Source organism: Notamacropus eugenii, chromosome 1, assembly GCF_028372415.1.
Source record: "Notamacropus eugenii isolate mMacEug1 chromosome 1, mMacEug1.pri_v2, whole genome shotgun sequence".
Classification (NCBI taxonomy): Eukaryota; Metazoa; Chordata; class Mammalia; order Diprotodontia; family Macropodidae; genus Notamacropus; species Notamacropus eugenii.
The window spans coordinates 431,192,220-431,212,709 of NC_092872.1; the positions used below are offsets into that span (position 1 = coordinate 431,192,220).

The following is a 20,490-nucleotide window of genomic DNA, read 5'->3' on the forward strand; positions in this document are numbered from 1 at the left end:
TGCAACCATTTTGTGTTTGTTGGACCCCTTGGCAGTCCACTGAAACTCATGGACCCCTTTTCTGAATAGTGCTTTTAAACACAGAAAACAAAATGCATAGGATTACCAAGGAAACTAAAGGTTAATAAAAATAAATATATAATTTCTTTTCCCATCCAAGTTCATGGATCCCTCTGAAATTTATTCATGGACCCTCTCCATGAACCCCTGGTAAGAACCCTTCATCTAGTCCAAATCCCCCATTTCACAAATGAAAAAAATGAGTCCCAGAGGGTTTAGGTTACTTGCCCAAGGTTACTATGTAGTAAATTCAAATCAAGCCCCTCTGACTTAAAATCTAATGGTCTTTGCATTATACCACATCAAACCTGACCTAGTGAAAATCTCCCAGGTCTCTTTACCCACATCTCAGACACAAACACTTTTGTCGTAGCTATACCATCTATGCCCTCTATACAACCCCCAATACATGTTGTTGGGGCGTAGGGCTCTCACAGGTAGTTGTCCTCTCCTTCCTCAGCTCTACCTGGGCCCTCCTCCTCATCCCCACTGTCCTCTTCCTCTCCCTCCTGTGCCAAGGCCTCGATGTCATGGGTGATGCCAGTGAGAATTCGATTGAAGGCCTCGGCCTCTGGGTGGGGAGCTCGACTGTCATAACTGCGCACAGCAGAGGCCGACGTGGAGCTCATACTTCGCTTGATCCGGCCAAAGCTGTCAGTGAGTATGCCGCCCTCTCGGATTCCCACACCCTCCAGGAAGCCTTCAAAGTAGCCGATGTCCTGGTCCGGAATAAAGGGCCGCATCCCTGTAGGGGCCAAGAGGCAGGTGGCTGCTCTGTCATCCCCACTGTCTCCTGCCCTATATTTCCCAGCCAAAGGGAAGCCCCAGTCTGAGCCTCTGAATTAGCAGGACTGGTATCCTCAGCCCCATGTAGTTCTGTAATAGAGGGAGTGGCTGGGAATTATAGGGTCATAGATTGAGAGCGGGAAGGGACCTCAGGCATTTAGTCTACTCTTTCATTTTATAAATAAGGAAACCGTCACCCAAAGAGTATCACTAGTAAATGGTAGGGGTCAGTAGTAAATAGCAGAGTCCAAATTTGAACCCAGGTTCTCGGACTCCAATCCAATGCTTTTCTCATCTCTCAGAAGATATATCAGACACTGAGTCGAAATGGACTTAACGGGATACACTGCCAAGCCTTCTCATGTACTGTTTCCTGGGCATTGCCTAGCAAGGTCCCACAGGTAAACATGCTTTTAGCATGTTTATGAAGTCATTAGAGGAAGCTCTAAAAGGACAGGTACCACATCCTCAGTCTTATCTCTCTCAGTGCTCTGCATAGGGTTCTTAATCAATAGGATTGTTGAATGAAACATAGGAATGCTTTTCTTATGGTGGTGATGCTAGTGGTCATTAGGATGGTTGTGAAGGGTGGATGGTGGTAATGGTGTTAATATCTAGAGAGTTCAATAAATTTTTGATGAATTGGGTGGTGAGGGAAAGGTACTGGGGATAGATATTGGGGTGATGGTGGTGATGATACTGGTATAATGGGGGTGGAAATAGTAGGTGGTGATAGTGATGACCATTATCACAGGGATTGTGATGATGGGGGGAGATAATGGGGGCAGAGGTAGTCATAGTGATAATTGGGCAAGACCCTATAGAGCATTTATGGATCACCAAATCCAACCCTTTCATTTTAAAGAGGACAAAACTAAGATCCAGAATGAAGTGACTTGTCTAATATTATACAGGTAGTATATGGCAGATCTAGCATGTGAACCCAGTTCCTTGTGGTCCAAATCCAGCATTCTTTCCACTGTGCCACATGATGGTGACTGTTAATGGGGAAGGGGACAATAATGATAGAGGCAGGGTCCAGGGCTGATTCTTGAAATGGGAGGACAGGTTACAGCATGCTCACCCAAGAGAAGAAACTTCCTCTTGTCCCCATAGAGCCGAAGAAGATGTCCACAGTACTCTTGCACAGATAGCCCCAGCCTGTATTCCCTCAGCAGCAGGGCAAATTGCTGGATCTCAGGTGGTGACAGCTTGTTTCGCAACTGTGGGGAGGAGCCAGAAGGTGGGACTAGGCAAAAGAGAGGATAGACCTATGGCGGGGCCCATGTTCCACAGAATTTGGCAAAGTATGGCTAGTATGACTGCTGGGGGTGAGACTGTAGGCAATTCAGGGGGCAAAGTGGAAAGGGAGATGGCTTGCAATCTCAGTGCTCTATTACTCAGAAGTGTTTTGGGGAACACAGTCCCATATATCCCCTCTCTGTTTGCTTCCTAGAGAATCAGGGAGAGGATGGAGACCTAGGACAGAACTCAAGTACAGGGACACATATCTCTGCCCTCTGTGCTATCAGAGGACTACACTGAGAGATCTGAGCATGGGAATAGAGGTGGCAGGTGAGCAGGGGTCCCACGAGATAGGGGAGTATGTAGACTCCCAGGGAAGGAAAGGGGGAGGTGGGAGCTCCCATGGGCACATGAGGGAAAGAGGCAGAGGTTTCATTGGGCACCACTGGATGTGAGTATGTGGAAGGAGAAAGATAGGTGAAGTAGACAGGGACATGAATGGATGTGGGAGGATAGGGGTGGGGATAAGGAATGCTGTGAGTGAGGCTTCCACAGAGTGCAAAAAGATATAGAGGCTCAGGAAAGAGGGCAGGAGAGCTGGGGTAATCTCCAGAGCTTGGAAAAGTGGCACTGACCTTGCCTAAGCCTTACCGTCACCATGTAGTCCTGCAGCTGTTCCAAACCCAGACTGCTGCCATCACTTTCACTGCAGTGAGATCCCTGGAAGGAGGGTGTGGATGTCCCACTATAATAGGCTTCGAAGGTGTCATGGGAGCCATTACTGGAAGGCATGGATAGAGATAGATGCCCTGAGTCACTGCACTGAGCCTGCTTGACCACCCCCTCTTAATCCTCCCCTCAGCCGAGGTCTCTTCAGGCCAGTGTGTAGTTTCCTAGGGTCTGCCACCTTAGTCAGTCTGTCAATAAGCATTTGATAAGCACCTGCTATGTCCCAGGTACTGTGCTGGGGATACAAAGAGAGGCAAAAGATAGCCCATGCTCTCAAGGAACTCACAGTCTACTGAGGGAGACAACATTCAAGTAACTATATGTGAACATGTTATGTACATGATAGACTGAAAATAATCAGCAAAGAGAAGGCACTAGAATTCTGGAGGACTGTCCTGGAACAGAAGTATCAGATATCCAACATAGACTGTGAGCTCTACCGGGTCAGGAATAAATAGCATGCGCCTTAACTCAACTTTGCTTCCTCACCTAGGGCCCTTCACACTGTAGGTATTTAATAAATATGGAATGTTTCATAAATGAAATCCCAATTACCTGAGGAAGATGTTTAGCTTTGTGGCTCCATCCCGGGCTTTCAGACTGAGCCACACCTCCCCTTCTCTTCCTTGTCCCCCCTTACCTAAGCACATGCTATCACACACACACACACACACACACACACACACACACACACACACACACACAAAAGCACAAACGAGGATGGTTGTGAAGGGTTGATGAAAGGTACATACTGGAGCCCAGAGCCAGGGCTAAATTTTCAGTGTAGGTAATTTATACCTAAGAAATGTGCAAATGCTACAAATCAAGGCTTGGTTTACTGTTTTATCAATTGTCTAAACTTAAGAAAGTGTTAAAAATGCAGATTAAACTTAGAAGTGTGTGCATATAATTTTTTTTCCCCTGAGAACCCATTTGTTAAACATTGACCAGCACAGCCCTGACTGAGGGTAACAGTGACTTTGTTGATGACAGGTGATTCAATAAATCTCTGATAAACATAATTGAATGGTGCTAGGGTTGGGGCAGGGGGAGGATTTAGTCATTGGAGTGATCATAGGATCAGAGAATGAGACCTGGGAAGAATCTTGGACTACAACATATGCTGCTGGCTGTTCCCTAGGGGAAATCTCATCTTTAACCTAGGATCAGGGTATCAGTTTTAGACACGCAGAGAAATCATAAGCATGTCACATCTACCAAGGGCACTTAATATAATTTCTCAATTATATACAGGGTTAAAAAAATCCACTTATTGAAGAAAGCTCAAATGTAGCAGAAAGGACCCTATTCTTGAGGGCAAAAGAACTGTGTGTCCCAACACTTTTCCTTAAAATGATGTGACGCTTGTTGATTGGTGTGGCTAATTTGTGAGATGACCCCGTGTTACCTTGTACTTGCTTTGTGGTATAGTGAAAAGTGATGGAAATATTTGGACCCAAATGCCAGCTCTTCTGTTACAAGATGATTGATAAAGTTTCTCTCAGCTCTTTTATTTATTGCAGTTATTAGAGTCTCTCCTAGCTCTTCTATTTACTGCAACTGATAAGGTCCCTTTAAGCTCTCAGGCCTGTGATCCTGTGACATGTGTAGCTTTGAGTAAGTTTCTTCCTCTCCCTAGGCCTCAGTTTCCTTATTGATCAACTGAGGGCACTGAACAAGATGACCTCTAAAGACCTTCTAGGCCTGACTTTCTATGATCTGTGTTCTAAGGGTCCTCCCAGTACTTATGCTTCATATTTTTTTTTTTGGCTTGGTGAGTTTCAAGGTGCTAGATGATAGCTGAGCATCTTTAATTTCCTCAGCATCCCCCAAAAGTGCCTAGAGCTAGGCTAGCACACAGCAAGGACTCGGGGACACCTTTCTTGCCATACAGTGGCGAAGAATTTCCCCACGAAACAATCAGAGGCATCTGGGGGTAACTACTGGGGTACATGGAGAGGGATGGGTATTGGGCTGGGGGGAGGGGAAAGGGACAGTACCAGTTCTGGTGGAAGTTGGTACCTACAAAGAACTGCAGCAGCTGAAATCAGCATCATAGCCATAGGTCCCATCTGTGCGGCAGCTCTCACCTGCAGTAGGAGAGAGGTCAATTAGAAGGCAAAACAGGATTCCATATTTCCTGGGGCCATGTTCTTTCCGTCCACTGGTCCCATCCCCAGACAGCATCCTAGGAACCAATCCCTAATTCCTATCCTCATAAAATTCCTTATCCCTTAATAATAGGTCATATATTCCTGACCATTTAAGGCTTACAAAGCATTTTCTTGAGAAAATTAAAAAAAAAAAACAGTGGGTCAGGTAGTTAAAATATTATTATCTCCACTAAACAGAGAAGGAAACTAGGTATCAGAAACAGGAAATGATTTGTTTAGGGTCATGTATTAGTAAATGTCAGAGCCAGGATTTGAACTCAGACCTCTTGCCTACATAACAATCCTCTAAGTCTCCTTTTCTAAGCCATGAAATATAAAGGACAATTGAAAGATCTAGGTGTGTTTAGGCTGGAGAAGAAAAGACTTAGGGGCTGGATGGAAAGAGAATGGGGCAGGATGGGGGCAGGATCCCTCCCTGTCTTCAAAAATCTTGAAAGCCATCACTGGATTTAGACTTATTCTTCATGGTCCCAGAGGTCAGAACCAGGAGCAGTCAGTTGAAATTACAATGAGGCAGATCTAGGGTTGAGGTAAGGGAAAATTTCCTTTAAATGACTTGCTTTAATCAGTAGGATCCTATCTAGACCATCTAATCCAACCCCCCAAATTAGAGGTGAAGAAACAGAGGGCTAGAGGTTTGGGACTTTAAGGTCACATAGCAGACATGGGATTCGAACCCAGGTCCTCCGTCTGAGTTCCCTGTAATGGGAAGTGTTAACTGGGTGGATAACCCTTAATCAAGGATACTGTAGAGGAGGTTCTTTTGAAGGACAGCAAACTGATCTGGAGACCTCTTAGATCTCTTTTAGCTCTAGAACACTATAATTCTAGTCTTAGTCCCTGCTCCAAAATTAAACTTTGGGTCCTGTCAAAGCAGGAAGCAGGTATATACTTTCTTCTCTTGGGAGTCTCCCAGTACAGAGCACAGGGCTGGGCACACAGGAGGGAGGCACTCAATAAAGTTTTCTTGATTAGTTGATTAAGTCTAGAGTCCCTCAGGACCAGGAGTTTCTACCCCCATTCCCCTTTAGATCTGCCTTTCTCTTGCTCCTCCAATCCTTGCATGTACAGTCAAATTTCTAGTTGAGTTGGGTGGGAAAAGGCTGGAGAGACAGAAGGCAAACCAAATTGCATGACTCTCATTTGTCCACTTCCCCTACAGTGCCTAGGGCAGGGCTAGTACACAACGTCAGCACATCCAAAGATACTTCCTCCTTTGCCTAATATTGGCCCAGAATTGTCACAAGGGAAAGAGGAATCTGGAGTGACAGCTAGCTGTGGGGAATACAAGAAGGGATCTTTGCTTAGTCCTGGAATGCCCTTTCTCTGCTCCTTCCCACCATCTCTACCTGCTGAAATCCTTACTTTACCTCAAGGCCCAGTTCAAATGCTTTGACCTCCATGAAGCTACTGCCACCCCAGCCAGTCACTGAACGTCTCTAACTAACGTCCTTGACTTTCTCCCCACTGTCTAAATATGAAAGTGATCTCTTTTATTTAATCTTATAGTACCTTGTTCACATCTCTCTTGGGTACTTATTGGAGAGATATTTGAGCATAATAGAAAGTCACTGGACTTGGAGTTAGAAGTCCAGAGTATGAGTCATAGAATCATAGCATCTCAGAAATAAAAAGGACTACAGAGCTATTTTGGCCCAGCTAGTACCAGAACAGATATTCTCTCTAGCATGTACATAACAAAGATCCATCCAGCCTCCACTTAAAGACCTTTAGTGATGGGGGATGTATTACCTTTTGAGACAGTCCCTTCTACTTTTGGACAGCTCTAATTTTTATCAAGGGGATAATTAGGTGGCACAATGGACAGACCACTAGACTTGGAGTCAGAAAAACCCATCTTCCTGACTTTAAGTCTGGCTTCAGATACCTACTAGTTGTGTGACCCTAGGGAAATCACTTAACCCTGTTGCCTCAGTTTCCTCATTTATAAAATGAGTTGGAGAAGGAAATGGAAAACCGTTCAAATATCTCTGCCAAGAAGACCTCAAATGGGATCACAAAGAATTGGACATGAAAAGCAACTGAACAATAAGTTATTGACAAGTTTTTCCTTATATGGTCCTGAAGTCTATAGTATGGTATAGTGGGAAGGAAACTGGATTTGGAATCAGCAGACCTGGGTCCCAATCTTGGCTTAATTACCTGTGTGACTTTCAGTAAATCTCTTAACCTCTCTGGGTCTAATTTCCTCATCTGTAAAATGAAGGTGTTGGACTGAAGGAAGGAAAGAAGAATTTATTAAGTGCCTACTATGTGCTAGTCACTGTATTATGTACTATACAACTATTATCTCATTGAGGAGGGTATTGTTATTGTTCCTATTTTACAGATGAGGAAACTGAGGCAAACAGGGATTAAATGACTTACCACAGCTTGAAAATGTCTGAGGCCACATCAAGTCAGGAAGATGAGTTTTCCTGACTCTGCTCCCTTTGTGTCACCTAGCTGCCCCGTTATACATAGTAGGTGCTAAATAAATATTTGGAAGGAATTGATGGATGAAGAATAGCTTTCTAGCCCTTGGTTTGTCTCAGAGGCAGCTGATCTGTCCTCCCTGCCTAGTTAGATTCCCTGAGCTGGGCTCAAATCTTTTCTTTGTATCTTATTACCTGTGTAATCCTGAGCAATTCACTGAACCTCTCTAGGCCTCATTTTCTTCATCTGTAAAAAAAATGAAGGGATTGGACCAGCTGAGAGGCATTATGGAGTAGTGACTAGTGTGCTGGACTTGAAGTCAGGAACACTGGTTTCAAATCCCACCTGATGCGTACTTAGTTGTTTGACCGCATCGCCACCCTAGCCAGTCACTGAATGTCTCTAAACTTTGGTTTTTCCTCATCCGCAAAAAGAAGGGGACTGGACTCCCCAATCTCTTGCGGTCCTTCCAAGCTCTAACTTTGCTGATCATTTGATTCATTTTATTTTGGTTTGGTGACACATACGAGGAAATTGGCACCGAGGGGAAGCTGCCCCTGACCCAGGACTCACTGCGGCTGATAAGCCAGGGCCGTTCAGGGGTGGAAGTGTAGTGGTAGCCAGCCCGATCCACACACTCGATGGTCTGATCACCGTAGATGATCTGGAAGACCTGGCAGATGAGAGCACAGGATTCTTCTGCAGCATCCTGACCACAAAAGAGAGGAGACGTTAGTAACTAAAGACAACTCTGAGCTGGGGTATGGGGGTAGTAGGTGAGGTAGCTTTGGCAGCCTGGAAAGTGAGGAACAGGGTGGTACTGAGAAAAGAGCCCTGGGCCAGAGATTCAGGAGACCCAGGTTCTAGACAGCTCTGCCTCCAATTCGCTGTGTACTTTTGGGCAAATTATTTCCCCTCTCTGAGCCTTAGTTTCCCTATTTGTGAAATGAGTGGGTTGGCCTGTGTGGTTTCTCTAAGGCCCTTATAGCTCTAACATTCTATGTTCTTTGAAAATGTTCTTTCCAACATTCTAACTGGTTGGAACATTCTTCTCTATTCCTCTCTTTGAGTCATTGTGAATATTTCCTACAACAGGGCATTGGAGGATGGCTAGCAGTCTTAAGGTTTTCAGAGGGGGAAAAAAGATTTATTCTCATATCAGGTCTTGACCATCAGGTTGGAGATATATTTAAAACAGGTGAACCTTTGAGGGAGATCCCTTTAATTACAACTATCCCTTTCATATTGAAGGGGATAGAGGTGTGGCACCCCTGTGATCTCGAAAATCTGTGTACAATTTTTTTAGCCCTCCCTTTGTACCAGAAAAGAAGTCTCTGGGGGTATTTCCAGTACTTTATTATAAAATCTGGGTTGATATTATACAATACTATACATATATTTTATGCATTCTAAGTTTCTAAACTTCTGTGTTTTCTGTATCTTCTGCAAAACTTCCCCCCAAATTCCCATTTAATTTCTTATGCCAACCTGTAATATATCAAACTATGATGAGTAAAGTTGCAATGTGGAAAGGATAACTGTACAGTCATTGTTTTCAGTTCAGTTATGCTACAGGATAGAGCTTTGGGGCCCCTCAGCAGTAATGTTGTAACATCCCTTACCTCCATCTTTTCTCTCTTCTTGTGGCCACCACCCTAGTTCTACCTGATCTATCAGAGTAACTGCTTAACTGGTCTTCCAAAATCTCTCCAAATCTGTCTCCAAATCTCTCCTCTGTCCAATCTGTCCTTTGTGTGATGCTAGAATTATCTTCCTTATGCATGGATCGCCTCATGTTCCTCTTCCACTCAAAAACATTTAATAGCTCCCTATTGCTTGCTGACTAAAACTCAAACTCCTCTACCTGACATTCAAAATCCTCTATACTTGGACACAACTCTACCTTTCTAGTTACTGAATACAAGTCATCTTGCATTCTACCCTCTAATCAAACCAAGCAACTGTCACTATCACATACTCTGAACTTTCCCAACTCTGTGAGTTTGTTTGTGTTGTACTTAGAGTGAATGTCCCTCTCCATTTGAACTACTGAAGCCTTCAAAGATTACTGCTTCCACAAAATTTTCCCTGATTCGCCCAATTTTTGGTAATGACCTTGACCCTCCAACTTCAAATAGCATCCTGCACCTCTCTAACAGACTTATCATATAATATTTTATATTAGAGTTTTCTGGGTTGGTATCTTACGACTTTATTAGACTTTGAGTTCCATGAAGACAGGGACAAGACAGAACACTGGATTTGGAATCAGAATGAACAATTTGGACCCTGAGCAAGTAATTTAACTTCCTTGAGACAAAAATTCCTTGTCTGTAAAATGGGGATTATACCAATTACTTCATGGGTTATTGTAAGAATCAAATGTATGTAAAGTGCTTTGTGAACCCTAAATTACTATAGAAATGTGAGTAAGTTTCTAAATTTTGTATTTTCCTCAGTTTCCAGTACAGTGTTCTGCAAATGGTAGGTGATTAATAAATGTCAGTGGAGCTCTTTTTATAGTAGTGAAGGACTAGGAACAAAGTAGACACTTCTGGGTTGGGGAACAATAAGCAAATTGTGATACATGAATATGATGGAATACTGAGTATTGAAAGAAACAATGAAGGTGATGAATACAGAGAAGTACAGAGAGACTTAGGTGAACCAATGTAAAGTGAGAGTTTGCAGAATCAGGAAAACAATACTCATAAGGAACCACACTGTAAAAGGAAACAACAGCAACAGAACAACCAAAACTGAACGTTGTGAAGTTGTAATGACCAAGCTGGGCCCTAAAGAAGGGATATGGAAATGGACCTTCATTCCTTCTTCACAGAGGTAGAGGACTATGGGTCCTTGAATATAATGTTGGATTTGGTTATGTGGGTTAATTTTGCTTAACTGTTTATTTTTCTCTCATTAATTCTTTGTTATAAGACATAACTCTTTGGGAAGGGGAAAAGACATATTGGGAAACAGGCGATGTAAAAGTAAAGACATCAATGAATTTTTTTTAAATGTCTATTGAGTTGAAATTGGATGAATGGCCCAGATTGGGGCTCCAGGGTTCCTCAAGTCAGATGACCCCCAGGCCATAACTCTTGAATTCATTTTGGTTGAGGGGACAACTCACCCTATTGGCAACTGCTAGGATGATGAGGTTGCAGTAGGCATCTGGGCTGGGATCCTGAGGGTCCAGGGGGTTGAGACCAGGTTGTCGACGCTCCCAGCTGCCACCACTGAAGGTCTGTCGACGCTCCCAGCTGCCCCCAGGCTTGCTTCCTTGCCTTAGTTCCCAGCTTCCTCCGGGTTTGCTCCCCTGTCTCCGCTCCCAGCTCCCCCCAGGTTTGCCCCCTTGCCGTCGCTCCCAGCTGCCACTGAATGTCTGGCGCCGTTCCCAGCTCCCAAAAGCCCGGCCCACGGCTTTTTTCTCACCAGCACCTTGCTTTCGTTCCAAGCTGCCACCACCACCACCAGTGGCCCGGCCCTCAGTGCCCCCCCATGCCATCCTCCAGTCCAAGCTGCAGATGGTGTGACGTCGCTCTACACCACTTGAAGGTGGTCTAGTTTCAGGACCACCTCCTGTTGACCTCTTCTCAGGGGTCATGCCAGCCACCCCGGGCTCCCGCCTGCCACCAGGGCACACATCTAGGCCAGCAGGCACTGGATCCACACCCAGGCCTAAGAGAAGATGAAAGAATGACCATATATTCAAGACTAAGGATCAAGACATGGGAAGAAAGGACACATCACCACTCAGGACCTGTTGGCACCTGATATCAACAACATCCTTGTTGCTTTCTCTTTCTTTCATGTAGAGAGGAAGTGTGGGATAGGAAAGCTTTTGGATAAGAAGTCAGGACACCTGGATCAGGGTCCATATTATCTCTAAGGCACCTTCCAGCTTTAACAACATATACAACTAAATTTTAGCTCTGTTGCTTGCCACTTGCTAAATGTATGAACCCAGGGCAAATCACTTGATTCCTAAGCCTTAGTTCTTTATCTGTAAAATGGTGATGATGATTCCTGAATTACACACCTCACAGTAAGGATCATAGTATCCCAGATTTAGAGATGGAAGGGATCTGTCTGAGAGGTGATCCAATAAAGAAATGGGTACCAAGATGATAGGTGATTTTTTCCTAAGGTTGCACAAGTAACGAGTGGCCCAGCAAGATCCCGTGGTTCCTAATGCTGTACTCTTTCCATTATACCACACAGCTTCTCAATACCACCAAATGAATAATGAAAGCAGATCTGGCCCTTATCAGTTTGGTGACTGGTGGAGTTAAAAGAGCACTAGATTTGTAATCGGTTGCCCTGAGTTAGAATCCAGTTCTGCTACTTACTACCTAAATACCATTTTCCAAAATATAACATAAGGACTAGACCAGATCGCATCTAAAGTCTGGAAAAGGAAATGACAAACCACTGCATTATCTTTTCCCAAGAAAACCCCAAATAGGGTTATGAAGAGTCGGACACAACTGAAAACAAATGAACAAGGTCCCTTACAGTCCTGTATTGCCTGGGATAGCAAACTTCTCTCACCCTCAGTTTCTGCATCGGCAAAAATGGGGATAACAGTTCCTATACTATCTACCCCCCAAAAAGAGCTGTAGTGAACAAAGGGCTTTGTAGAAATGAGAGCTGTTGTACTATTCCTGGACAAGGCACCCCACTGTTGTCCTCTCTTTGATGATTATAAAAGTCAGGGCAGAGCCGTGCAGAGAGAACAAGGAATCAGAAAAAATAGGGGTCAAATCCTGACTCACAATCACTGGTGATGATGTTTCATTTTTCAGTCATGTCAAACTCTTCACTAGAGTAGTTTCCATTTCCTTCGACAGCTCATTTTACAGATGAGGAAACTGAGGCAAACAGGGTTAAGGGACTTGACCAGGGTCATACAGCTAGTAAGTGTCTGAGGCCAGATTTGAACTTGGGAAGATGATGCTTCTTTCATTTCAGGGCAGCACTCTATCCACCACACCTCCTAGCCGACCCACGATCACTATCTGTATGATATTGGGCAAGTGATACTCCTTGTCAGCCTCAATTTCCTAATGGGGGAAGGGAATAGGCATGTATGGTTCCCATGTACCAGACACTGTGCTTTTTTTTTTTTTTTTTTTTTTTTTTACAAATCTTAACTCATTTGATCCTCATAACAACCCTGTGAGGTAGGTGCTATTATTATCCCCATTTTACAGTTGAGGAAACAAAGTGACTCCCAAAGTTACACAGTCAGCAACTCTTTGAGGCCAGAGGTCTTTCTGACGCCAGGCTTGGTGCTCCCTCCACTGCACCTCCAGCTGTTTCTAACCTATCTCTATCATCAGCAAAATAAGGGAGTTGGAGCAGTATGGATGGAGTGTGGGCGTTGCATGCTCCTCCTAGGATCTAAGCTCTCTGAGAGCAGGGACCTTCTTAAGTCTGTATTTGTATCACCCCCAGCGTCTCAACTGTGCCTGGTACAAAGAGGAGCTTAATACATGCTTGTTAATTGATTAATTTTTGGTGAGAGACTCTGGGGTGAGAGACTAGGGTGAGGTCAGGAGGAGACAACCTCAAAGACAGATTTCTTTGGAAAAATGGCTGGTCGGGCCTCTAGGACATATCCATCGGCCCCACCCCTGCGTAGCTTCACCCCTGATCAGCCCATTCCCGAACACTAGAGGTACAGTCTTCTCTCACCCTTCTCCCCAGTCCCCGGCCCCAGGATCAGTCTCCCCCTTTGGCCCCGCCCCACTTTGCATCTCACCAGTCTTGAGCACCAGGAGGTGGAGCGCATCGTCCTGCAGGTAGGAAGCGGCCGCGATCTCGTGCGTGGGTATGCGCAGGATCAGCTCCTCGTTGTCCCTCCACGTCAGAAGCAGGCATCTGGCTGACAGGCTGAGGATGCTGTCCTGTTCCGGAGTGCTCTTCAGGGGCAGCTCTTTCAGCTGCTGCGGGGCCAGAGCCAAGGAGAAGTTAGCCCTGGCGCCTTAGCCAAGTCCATCTCTCCGCCCCTCCAGCACACCCACACACCCACTGCTTGCCCTTGGCCCTCTCTCGTCTTAACCTGCCCAGAAGCTCCACAGGAAGAAAGTGATGATGGCATGGGATGGGAACAGTGCCTTGCCCGCCCTGTCCACCCTCCCCACTCCTACCTTCCTCTCTCCTCACCCGTGCGGTGTCCAGCAGCTGCAGGAGTTCATCCCGGCTAGAGGGGTTCAGGGAGGAGGTGACCCAGGTTAAGTGACCTAGAAACTGAACGGGAAGCCCAGAGTGCTCACTTGGGCACCGAGAGCTTTTAGTTGAGACACACCCCTAAACGGAAGGATCATAGATTTAGAGCTGGGAGGGACCTTTCAGAAGAGAAGAGAGTAAGCATGTATATAGTACCCCCTAGGCATTGGGCTAAATCCCATTGCAAACATCTCATCTGTTCCTCACAGGAACACCTCGAGGTAGCTGCTGTTATTATTAATTTACAGCTAGGTTGTACAATGAGTAGAGCATGAGTCCTGGAATCAGGAAGACCTGAATTCAAATGGGTCTCAGACACTAGCTGTGTGACCCTGTGCAAGTCACTAAACCTCTCTTTGCCTCAGTTTCCTCATCTGTAAAATGAGGATAATAATAGGACCTACCTGCGGGATTGTTGTAAGGATCAAATGAGATGATCATTTTCCAAGTGCATAGCGTAGAATAGGTGCTAAATAATAGCTACGATTATCGCTGTTTTACATTTGAAGAAGCTGAGGAATACAGAGGTCAAATGACTTGCCCAGGGTCACACAGCTAGTATGTGACTAAGGCCAGATTTGAACACGTGTCTTCCCGATTCCAAACCCAGTGCTCTATTCACTGAGCTACCAGATGCCTCTAGAGACCTTTATTTTAATCATTTATTAATATATTATAAGGGGTAATCATACTCCCTTATTTTACAAATTAGAAAATGGAGGCTCAGAGCAGTGAAATGATATAATCAGGAGCACATGGCTAGAAATGTCAGAGGTGGACTTTAGGTTTCCATCTTCCTGACTCTAAATCCAGCAACCTCTCCACTACATTTCTATGCTCTTCAGGTTATGGGATAGGGGACATGGTGGAGAAAGGGAAACCTGTACCTTTTGGGTGCTGATAATAAAAGAATAATGTCTCCCATTATGTAGCTCTTTAAGGTATATAAAGTGATCACAGCAACCGTTTTAGTATAAATATTATCTCTATTTTACAAAAAAGTAAACTGGAGCTCAGAAAGAAGTGACTGGGGCCAAGGTAATAAAACTGAAAAGCAGAACCAGGGTTTGAACACAGGTCTTTTTAGCTCAAATCCAAAGTCATTTCCACCATATCATTACTACAATTTTGGGGGTTGGGATAGGGAGGCAAGGCCAAGGCTGGATGTCCCTTGGCCCCCTGCCATTCTTTCCCTCATCCCAAGGATGGTCAACAGACCCCACTAGCTCCTGTCAGAGACCCTCTGATGAGACTTTGTCCGTAGTGAGACCAACAACATCTTGGCTCGCTATTAGAGGACCTGGGTTCAAATCTCCTCTCTGACACTACCTGTGTGATCTTAGACGAGTCTTTAAATTTCTCTGGGCCTCATTTTCCCCTTCTGTGAAAGAAGTGGGTGGAATAGATGACTTCTGAGGTTCCTCCTGGTTCTAGATCAATGGTCTTATGCACAGTGGATAAAAGACGTATCTTTCAGTCTGGAAGTATAAGGTTCATATCATACCTCTAACATATACCATTTGGATCTCGCAACCTCTCAGTGCCTTAGACAGTTCTTTAAGACTATATACACTAAAGAAAGGTCTGTATCACATAGGCAGTATGGTATAGTGAACACAGTTCTGGATGACCTGGGTTCTAATCCTGGCTCTGCTACAGGACCTATTCTGTGGGTCCGCTACAAAGACCTATGTGACCTTGGGAAGGTCATTTCATTTCTCTGTGCCTTGGTTTCCTCATCTGTAAAATGATGGGGTTGGATTATATTACTGTTAAGGTTCCTTCCAATTCTTTATCTATGGTCCACATCAGAAATTCCCCCATGCTGAGGAAGTGTCAGGTCCAAATCCCCCTCCTCCCAAATTTTATGGCACTTCACAAGCTTTGTGAAGTACTTTCCTATCCCCTCAATGCTAATGGCTTCCCTCTAAAATTAGTTTCATATATACATACATGTGTGTGTATATATAGCTATATAGCTGGTTTGTACATAATTATTTGGACAATTGTCTCCCCCATTAGCTAGAGGCACCTACATGGAGGGGAGGGGGAGAAAAGGGACAAGTATTTATGAAGCACCTAGTATGTGCCAAGTATTATTCTAAGAGCTTAAAAGTATTATCTCATTTGATCCTCACAACAACCCTGTGAGGTAGAATAGGAAGGGCCTAGAATAGGAAGCTCTGAGCTAAAATCTAGCCTCAGACACTTCCTAGCTATGTGATCTTGCAGAAGTCATTTCACTTTTGTCTACCTTGGTTTTCTCAGCTGTAACATGGGGATCATAATAGTGCCTGCCTCTCAGAGTTGTGGTGAAGCACAGTGCCTGGCTTCCAGTAGGTGCTTAATAAAGACTTGCTTCCTTTCCTTCCTTCCCCATTAGATTCTGCACTCCTTGAGGACTGGGACTATCTTTGGCCTTTCTTTAAATCCCCAGTGCTTAGCACAGTGCCTGGCACATAGTAGGTGCTTAATAAAGGCTTGTTGACTTATTGGCACAGCAAGTCAATGCCAGAGCTGGGACTCAGATCCAGTGCCCTTTTCCTTGTACTGTACCGACTTATCCTTCTCCTATGTTATACATTCTTAAACCATTTTGTACTTTTCAAAAGCATTTTTCCTCTCTTATTTAATCCTTACAAAATCCCTGTGACATAGGGGAGACCATTCAATCACAAAATTGAGTTTCATTGTAGAAAGATCATTGGATTTGGACTCAGAGAACCAGACTGTAACCCCAGCTCTGGTAAGTATCTGACCTTGAACCAGTCACTTAACTTTGACTGGCTCAGTCCCAATTTCCTGCCCATGTGTCCTCCCACGTAATTTTCTTTCTCCCTCCTCACCTTTACTTCCTTTTCCAGGTAGTCACACAGCAGAATCTGGGGGTCAATGAGGTAGTCCGGGGGATACAGGGGCACAGAGTGGAGAGGCCGTCGGCTTACAGGACTTCTCCCAGTTGACCGACGCCCTGTCTTAGGGAATACCAGCCGGCGGATAGGGGACACAAAACCCTAGGGAAGCAAGAGTGGGGGGGTGAGAACCCTGGGGAAGGGTCCAAGGGTTCAGCCAGACTTCAGTGGGTCTCCCTTGCTCTGTGGGTGTGTACTTTAATCTAGTATGACTTGGGGATTCCCAATAAGGACAGAATTAGGGCAGGGCCAGGGGTGTGCTGGAGGCATCTCATGCCTATGAGCTTACTGTTAAATTTTCAGTGTATTTACTCCTTGAATACTGGTAAATACTACAAATCAGGGCTCAACTCATTATTTTGTTGATTGTCTAGACTGAAGGAGAATATTAATTCTGAGAAAATATTAATGCAGATTAAAATTAAAAGTGTACCATGTGTGCATTTTTTTTTTTTTTTAGAGAATTGGTGTTAAACATTTGCCAGCACACTCCTAGATAGGTCTGTACTACTGAGGACATTAAGTGTGACCAGAGGCTGTGTGTGTGCATGAGTTGTGCGTATTTGAGTATGCAATTACATCTACAGGAAATGTAAATATGAATGGGTATCTGTGAGCGAGAGTGGATGTATACGTATCTTCTATGTTTGCATATGGTTCATAGGATCACAGATTTAGAGCTGGAAGGAAACTTAGAGGTCACCTGATCAACCCCCTGATTTTACAGGTAAAAAAACCTGAGGCTCAGAGGAGATAAATGAGTTGTCCACAGTCACAAGTAGAAGAGCTGGGCCTTCAACTCTAGCCCTCTTTTCATTATACCACACTTGTGTGTGTGTGTGTGTGTGTGTGTGTGTGTATGTGTGTGTGTGTGTGTGTGTGTGAGAGAGAGAGAGAGAGAGAGAGAGAGAGAGAGAGAAAGATAGTTCTTGTGTTCTTGTGAATGCCTTAGTCCATGTGCATTCAAGTAGGTGTATGAGCACATGTGTGTGTACGTTTGTGAGTCTGAGTCTGGCCAAAGAAGTTTGCATACACTAAAACCCTATGAGTCTTGGCCTGTTCAGGTGGAAGGTGTCTAAGCATTGCTTGACCTCCAGGGGAAGAGTATAAGTCTCTGACCAGAGGAGACAGATAATTCTGAAATCAGACATAGTGACTTTCAGAGATGGATGGTCAGACAGATAAAAGCTGTCATTTACATAGTTCTTAACATGTATTATCTCATTTGAGCCTCAAATATATCATGCAATTTAGGGTCTATGGGTATTGTGATCCCCATTTTACAGAAGAAACTGAGGCCCAGAGAGGTTAAGTGGCCTCTCCATGGTTACATGGCTAGCAAATGTTGGAAGTGAAATTAGAACCCAGGTGTTCCTGACTCTGAGTACAGCACTTTATTCATGATGGGCCTATGGGCCCAGATAGATATAAAGAAACAAATAGGGATCTCTGAGGGACAGAATTCCTAGGAGGGGCTGAGTGACCTAGAACCCACCTTTATCCCAATCTAAAAAAGATAGTTACTAGGAGAGAACTGTAAAAAGAGATTCAGGAAGGGGATTCTGAGGATGGATAACCAGGAAGGTCCAGACAGCAGGGTCTGCTAAGAATATTGGGGAAATAAGTTTGGGGTGGCAGTCTGAATCAATCTGTCCCTCTAATCCATCTGGTTCTGGGGAGTCTAGAGCCATTAAAAGCAAGAGGACAGAAGAAAGTTGGGGGTTGGGGGAAGTCTGCCTGCCTGTCTTTTCTCTGAAAAAGATCCAGAGAACAGGAACCACTGAGAGCAGCTGCAGAATACATTTCAGATGTTGTACCATTACGTATTAGCACAATCAGAAAGGCAGGGCAATTGATCTGTAAGCCAATAACCCTGACAAGAGCCCCAGCCTCTCTACCTCTGACTTGCCCATAATCAGCTTACAAAAATAAATTGTTCTAGGCCAGTGTCCCTAAACCAAACCACTTACTGAAAGGCTCACGGTTAACAAGAAAGCAAGAGGCGGTTCATGAGAGAAGAATGCCAATATTGTGTTCTCTATCTGACTCACCTGCCACACAAGCTCTTCCAGGGGACGTATATTCAGCTCAAGGAAACAGAGACAGACTGAAAGTCTACCCCCAAAATTCAGACTCCCAAGGTAGCTCTTCTGTGTCATCCAGAGATATGACTGACATCTGGCTTTCCCTCTTATTAACACAATCAGCTCTGAGTAAGGGCCAGTTTGGGAAGCTGCTTCCATTAAGCAGCCTTAGAGAGGGAGAAAAACCAGTACCCTTGCTAGACCTATCTTTAGAGCTCTCCAGTCTTCTCACTGTACTAATACTAAGGTCAAATACATTTTTCTCTCAGGGCTTCATTTCTTCATCTGGAAAATGAGAGAATTGGACTAGAACTCCATCAGTAAATTAGTTTACCCCATCAGCCAATTTGAATAGGGAAAATATTACATCTTTCAATGTAATGGGTTTCCTTTATAACCCTATATACTTTGCTTTTATGCATTCAAAGACAATATTTTGAGAAGGGGCTTCATCAGACTGCCAAAGGATCCGTAATATACAAAAATGTTAAGAAACTTAACTTAAATGTTAGACTTAAAAAAAAGTTGGTCTCCGAGTTCCCTCCAGCTCTAAGTTCTATGATCAATCTATCTGTCTCAGGGAGCAGGGATAGGTAATAGGATCTCATCCATTAATAAGAGAGGCCCTAACATTGGCTTCACCCTTCCAGAGGCATCTTTTCCCCCTCTCACTGCTCCCCCCTCCAGTATCCCCCATTTTCTGGGCCCTGAAGCCCATGCCCAAGCCACAGCTCCAAACATACCTTTCTCCCCTTCTTCCCTTCGAACTCCATGGTGTGTCCCCCCAACCCCCACCTCTCTACTGGCTGGAGATTTTCTTTGTTGTATTTCCTGCCTCGGAAACTCCACCAAGCAAGCCAGGAATTCCTGCCCCTCCTGGCCTGATAAGAAGTGCTGGGCTAGAGTGGGTGGAAGTGCCAGGGACCCCAGGTCAGGGAATGGAGTTCTGAGCAGGGTGGCAGCCCCTCTTGAGGAGAGCTGGGTAAGAACAGAGAATAAAGGGGAAGTTATGGGAACCACTGTCCCAGAGGGCCAATAGGAGATAATCAGAGCTGGTAAAGTACACCTGCTGGGCTCTGTGTGACTGCACTTTATTCCTATCCAGACTTGGTGCCTAGGGATGAAGTTTAACCTCCCTTTCAGACTCTTGAAAACCCCAGTATTGCCCATTGTCTTCATACTGTCCCTGGCTACGTAGGAGCCAACACTAGACCCTACCCCCTCACGATCCCTTCCTATGCCTTCATTCCTCTCCATCCCAAACTCTCTCTGATCTGATGAACACTCAAAGAACCACAGGACCCCAGAATTCAGAGAGGATTTTGGAGGGCATCTAGTCCACCTTCAGAAAGGGGCTTCATCTAAGGTCATATAGGTAATAAGCATGGCTTTGAACCCAGTTCTGCTGACTCCAAACCTGGAACTGTTTATATTACACCATGGGCAGAAAGGTGCTGTTAAATGTTTAACAACTGTCTCCCCTTCCTCCCCAAATCTGTTTGCAGGATATACTTTAAGATTTAATCTCCCTTATTATCACTTTCCTAAATCTACTCAACATTCAACAAAAACAACCAAGTCCTAATATGTAGCATTTTCAGATTTCCAAGGTGTAGATGTTCACATGAAATGATCAGCTGTGGCAAGCTGGTAAGAGGGGTTCAAACACAGCCCTGATCCCTGAATCAGCATTAGGTTGTGAATGTCTAAAACTTGGTGAAATGAGGCCTGAACTGGCCTCAAGCGACTGGAGTTCTAGTTTCAGGTCAGATCTTGACTTTCTGCATTTGCTATGTGATACTGTATAAATAGCTTGCCTTTCCTGGG

At 44.6% G+C, this 20,490-nt stretch overlaps 1 protein-coding gene across 1 annotated transcript; it reads right to left on the reverse strand.

Annotated features, from left to right (window-relative positions):
- Positions 1 to 115: 115 nt before the first annotated feature.
- Positions 116 to 19,451, reverse strand: CCM2L (CCM2 like scaffold protein). Its single transcript, XM_072631618.1, has 10 exons — positions 19,407 to 19,451; positions 16,514 to 16,681; positions 13,605 to 13,688; positions 13,201 to 13,384; positions 10,567 to 11,114; positions 8,004 to 8,139; positions 4,847 to 4,910; positions 2,743 to 2,872; positions 1,931 to 2,069; positions 116 to 805 (listed from the first exon to the last, which is right to left on the reverse strand). Exons 1-10 carry the CDS (start codon positions 19,434 to 19,436, stop codon positions 492 to 494), a joined length of 1,797 nt encoding a protein of 598 aa, XP_072487719.1. The 5' UTR covers positions 19,437 to 19,451; the 3' UTR covers positions 116 to 491.
- Positions 19,452 to 20,490: the final 1,039 nt, after the last annotated feature.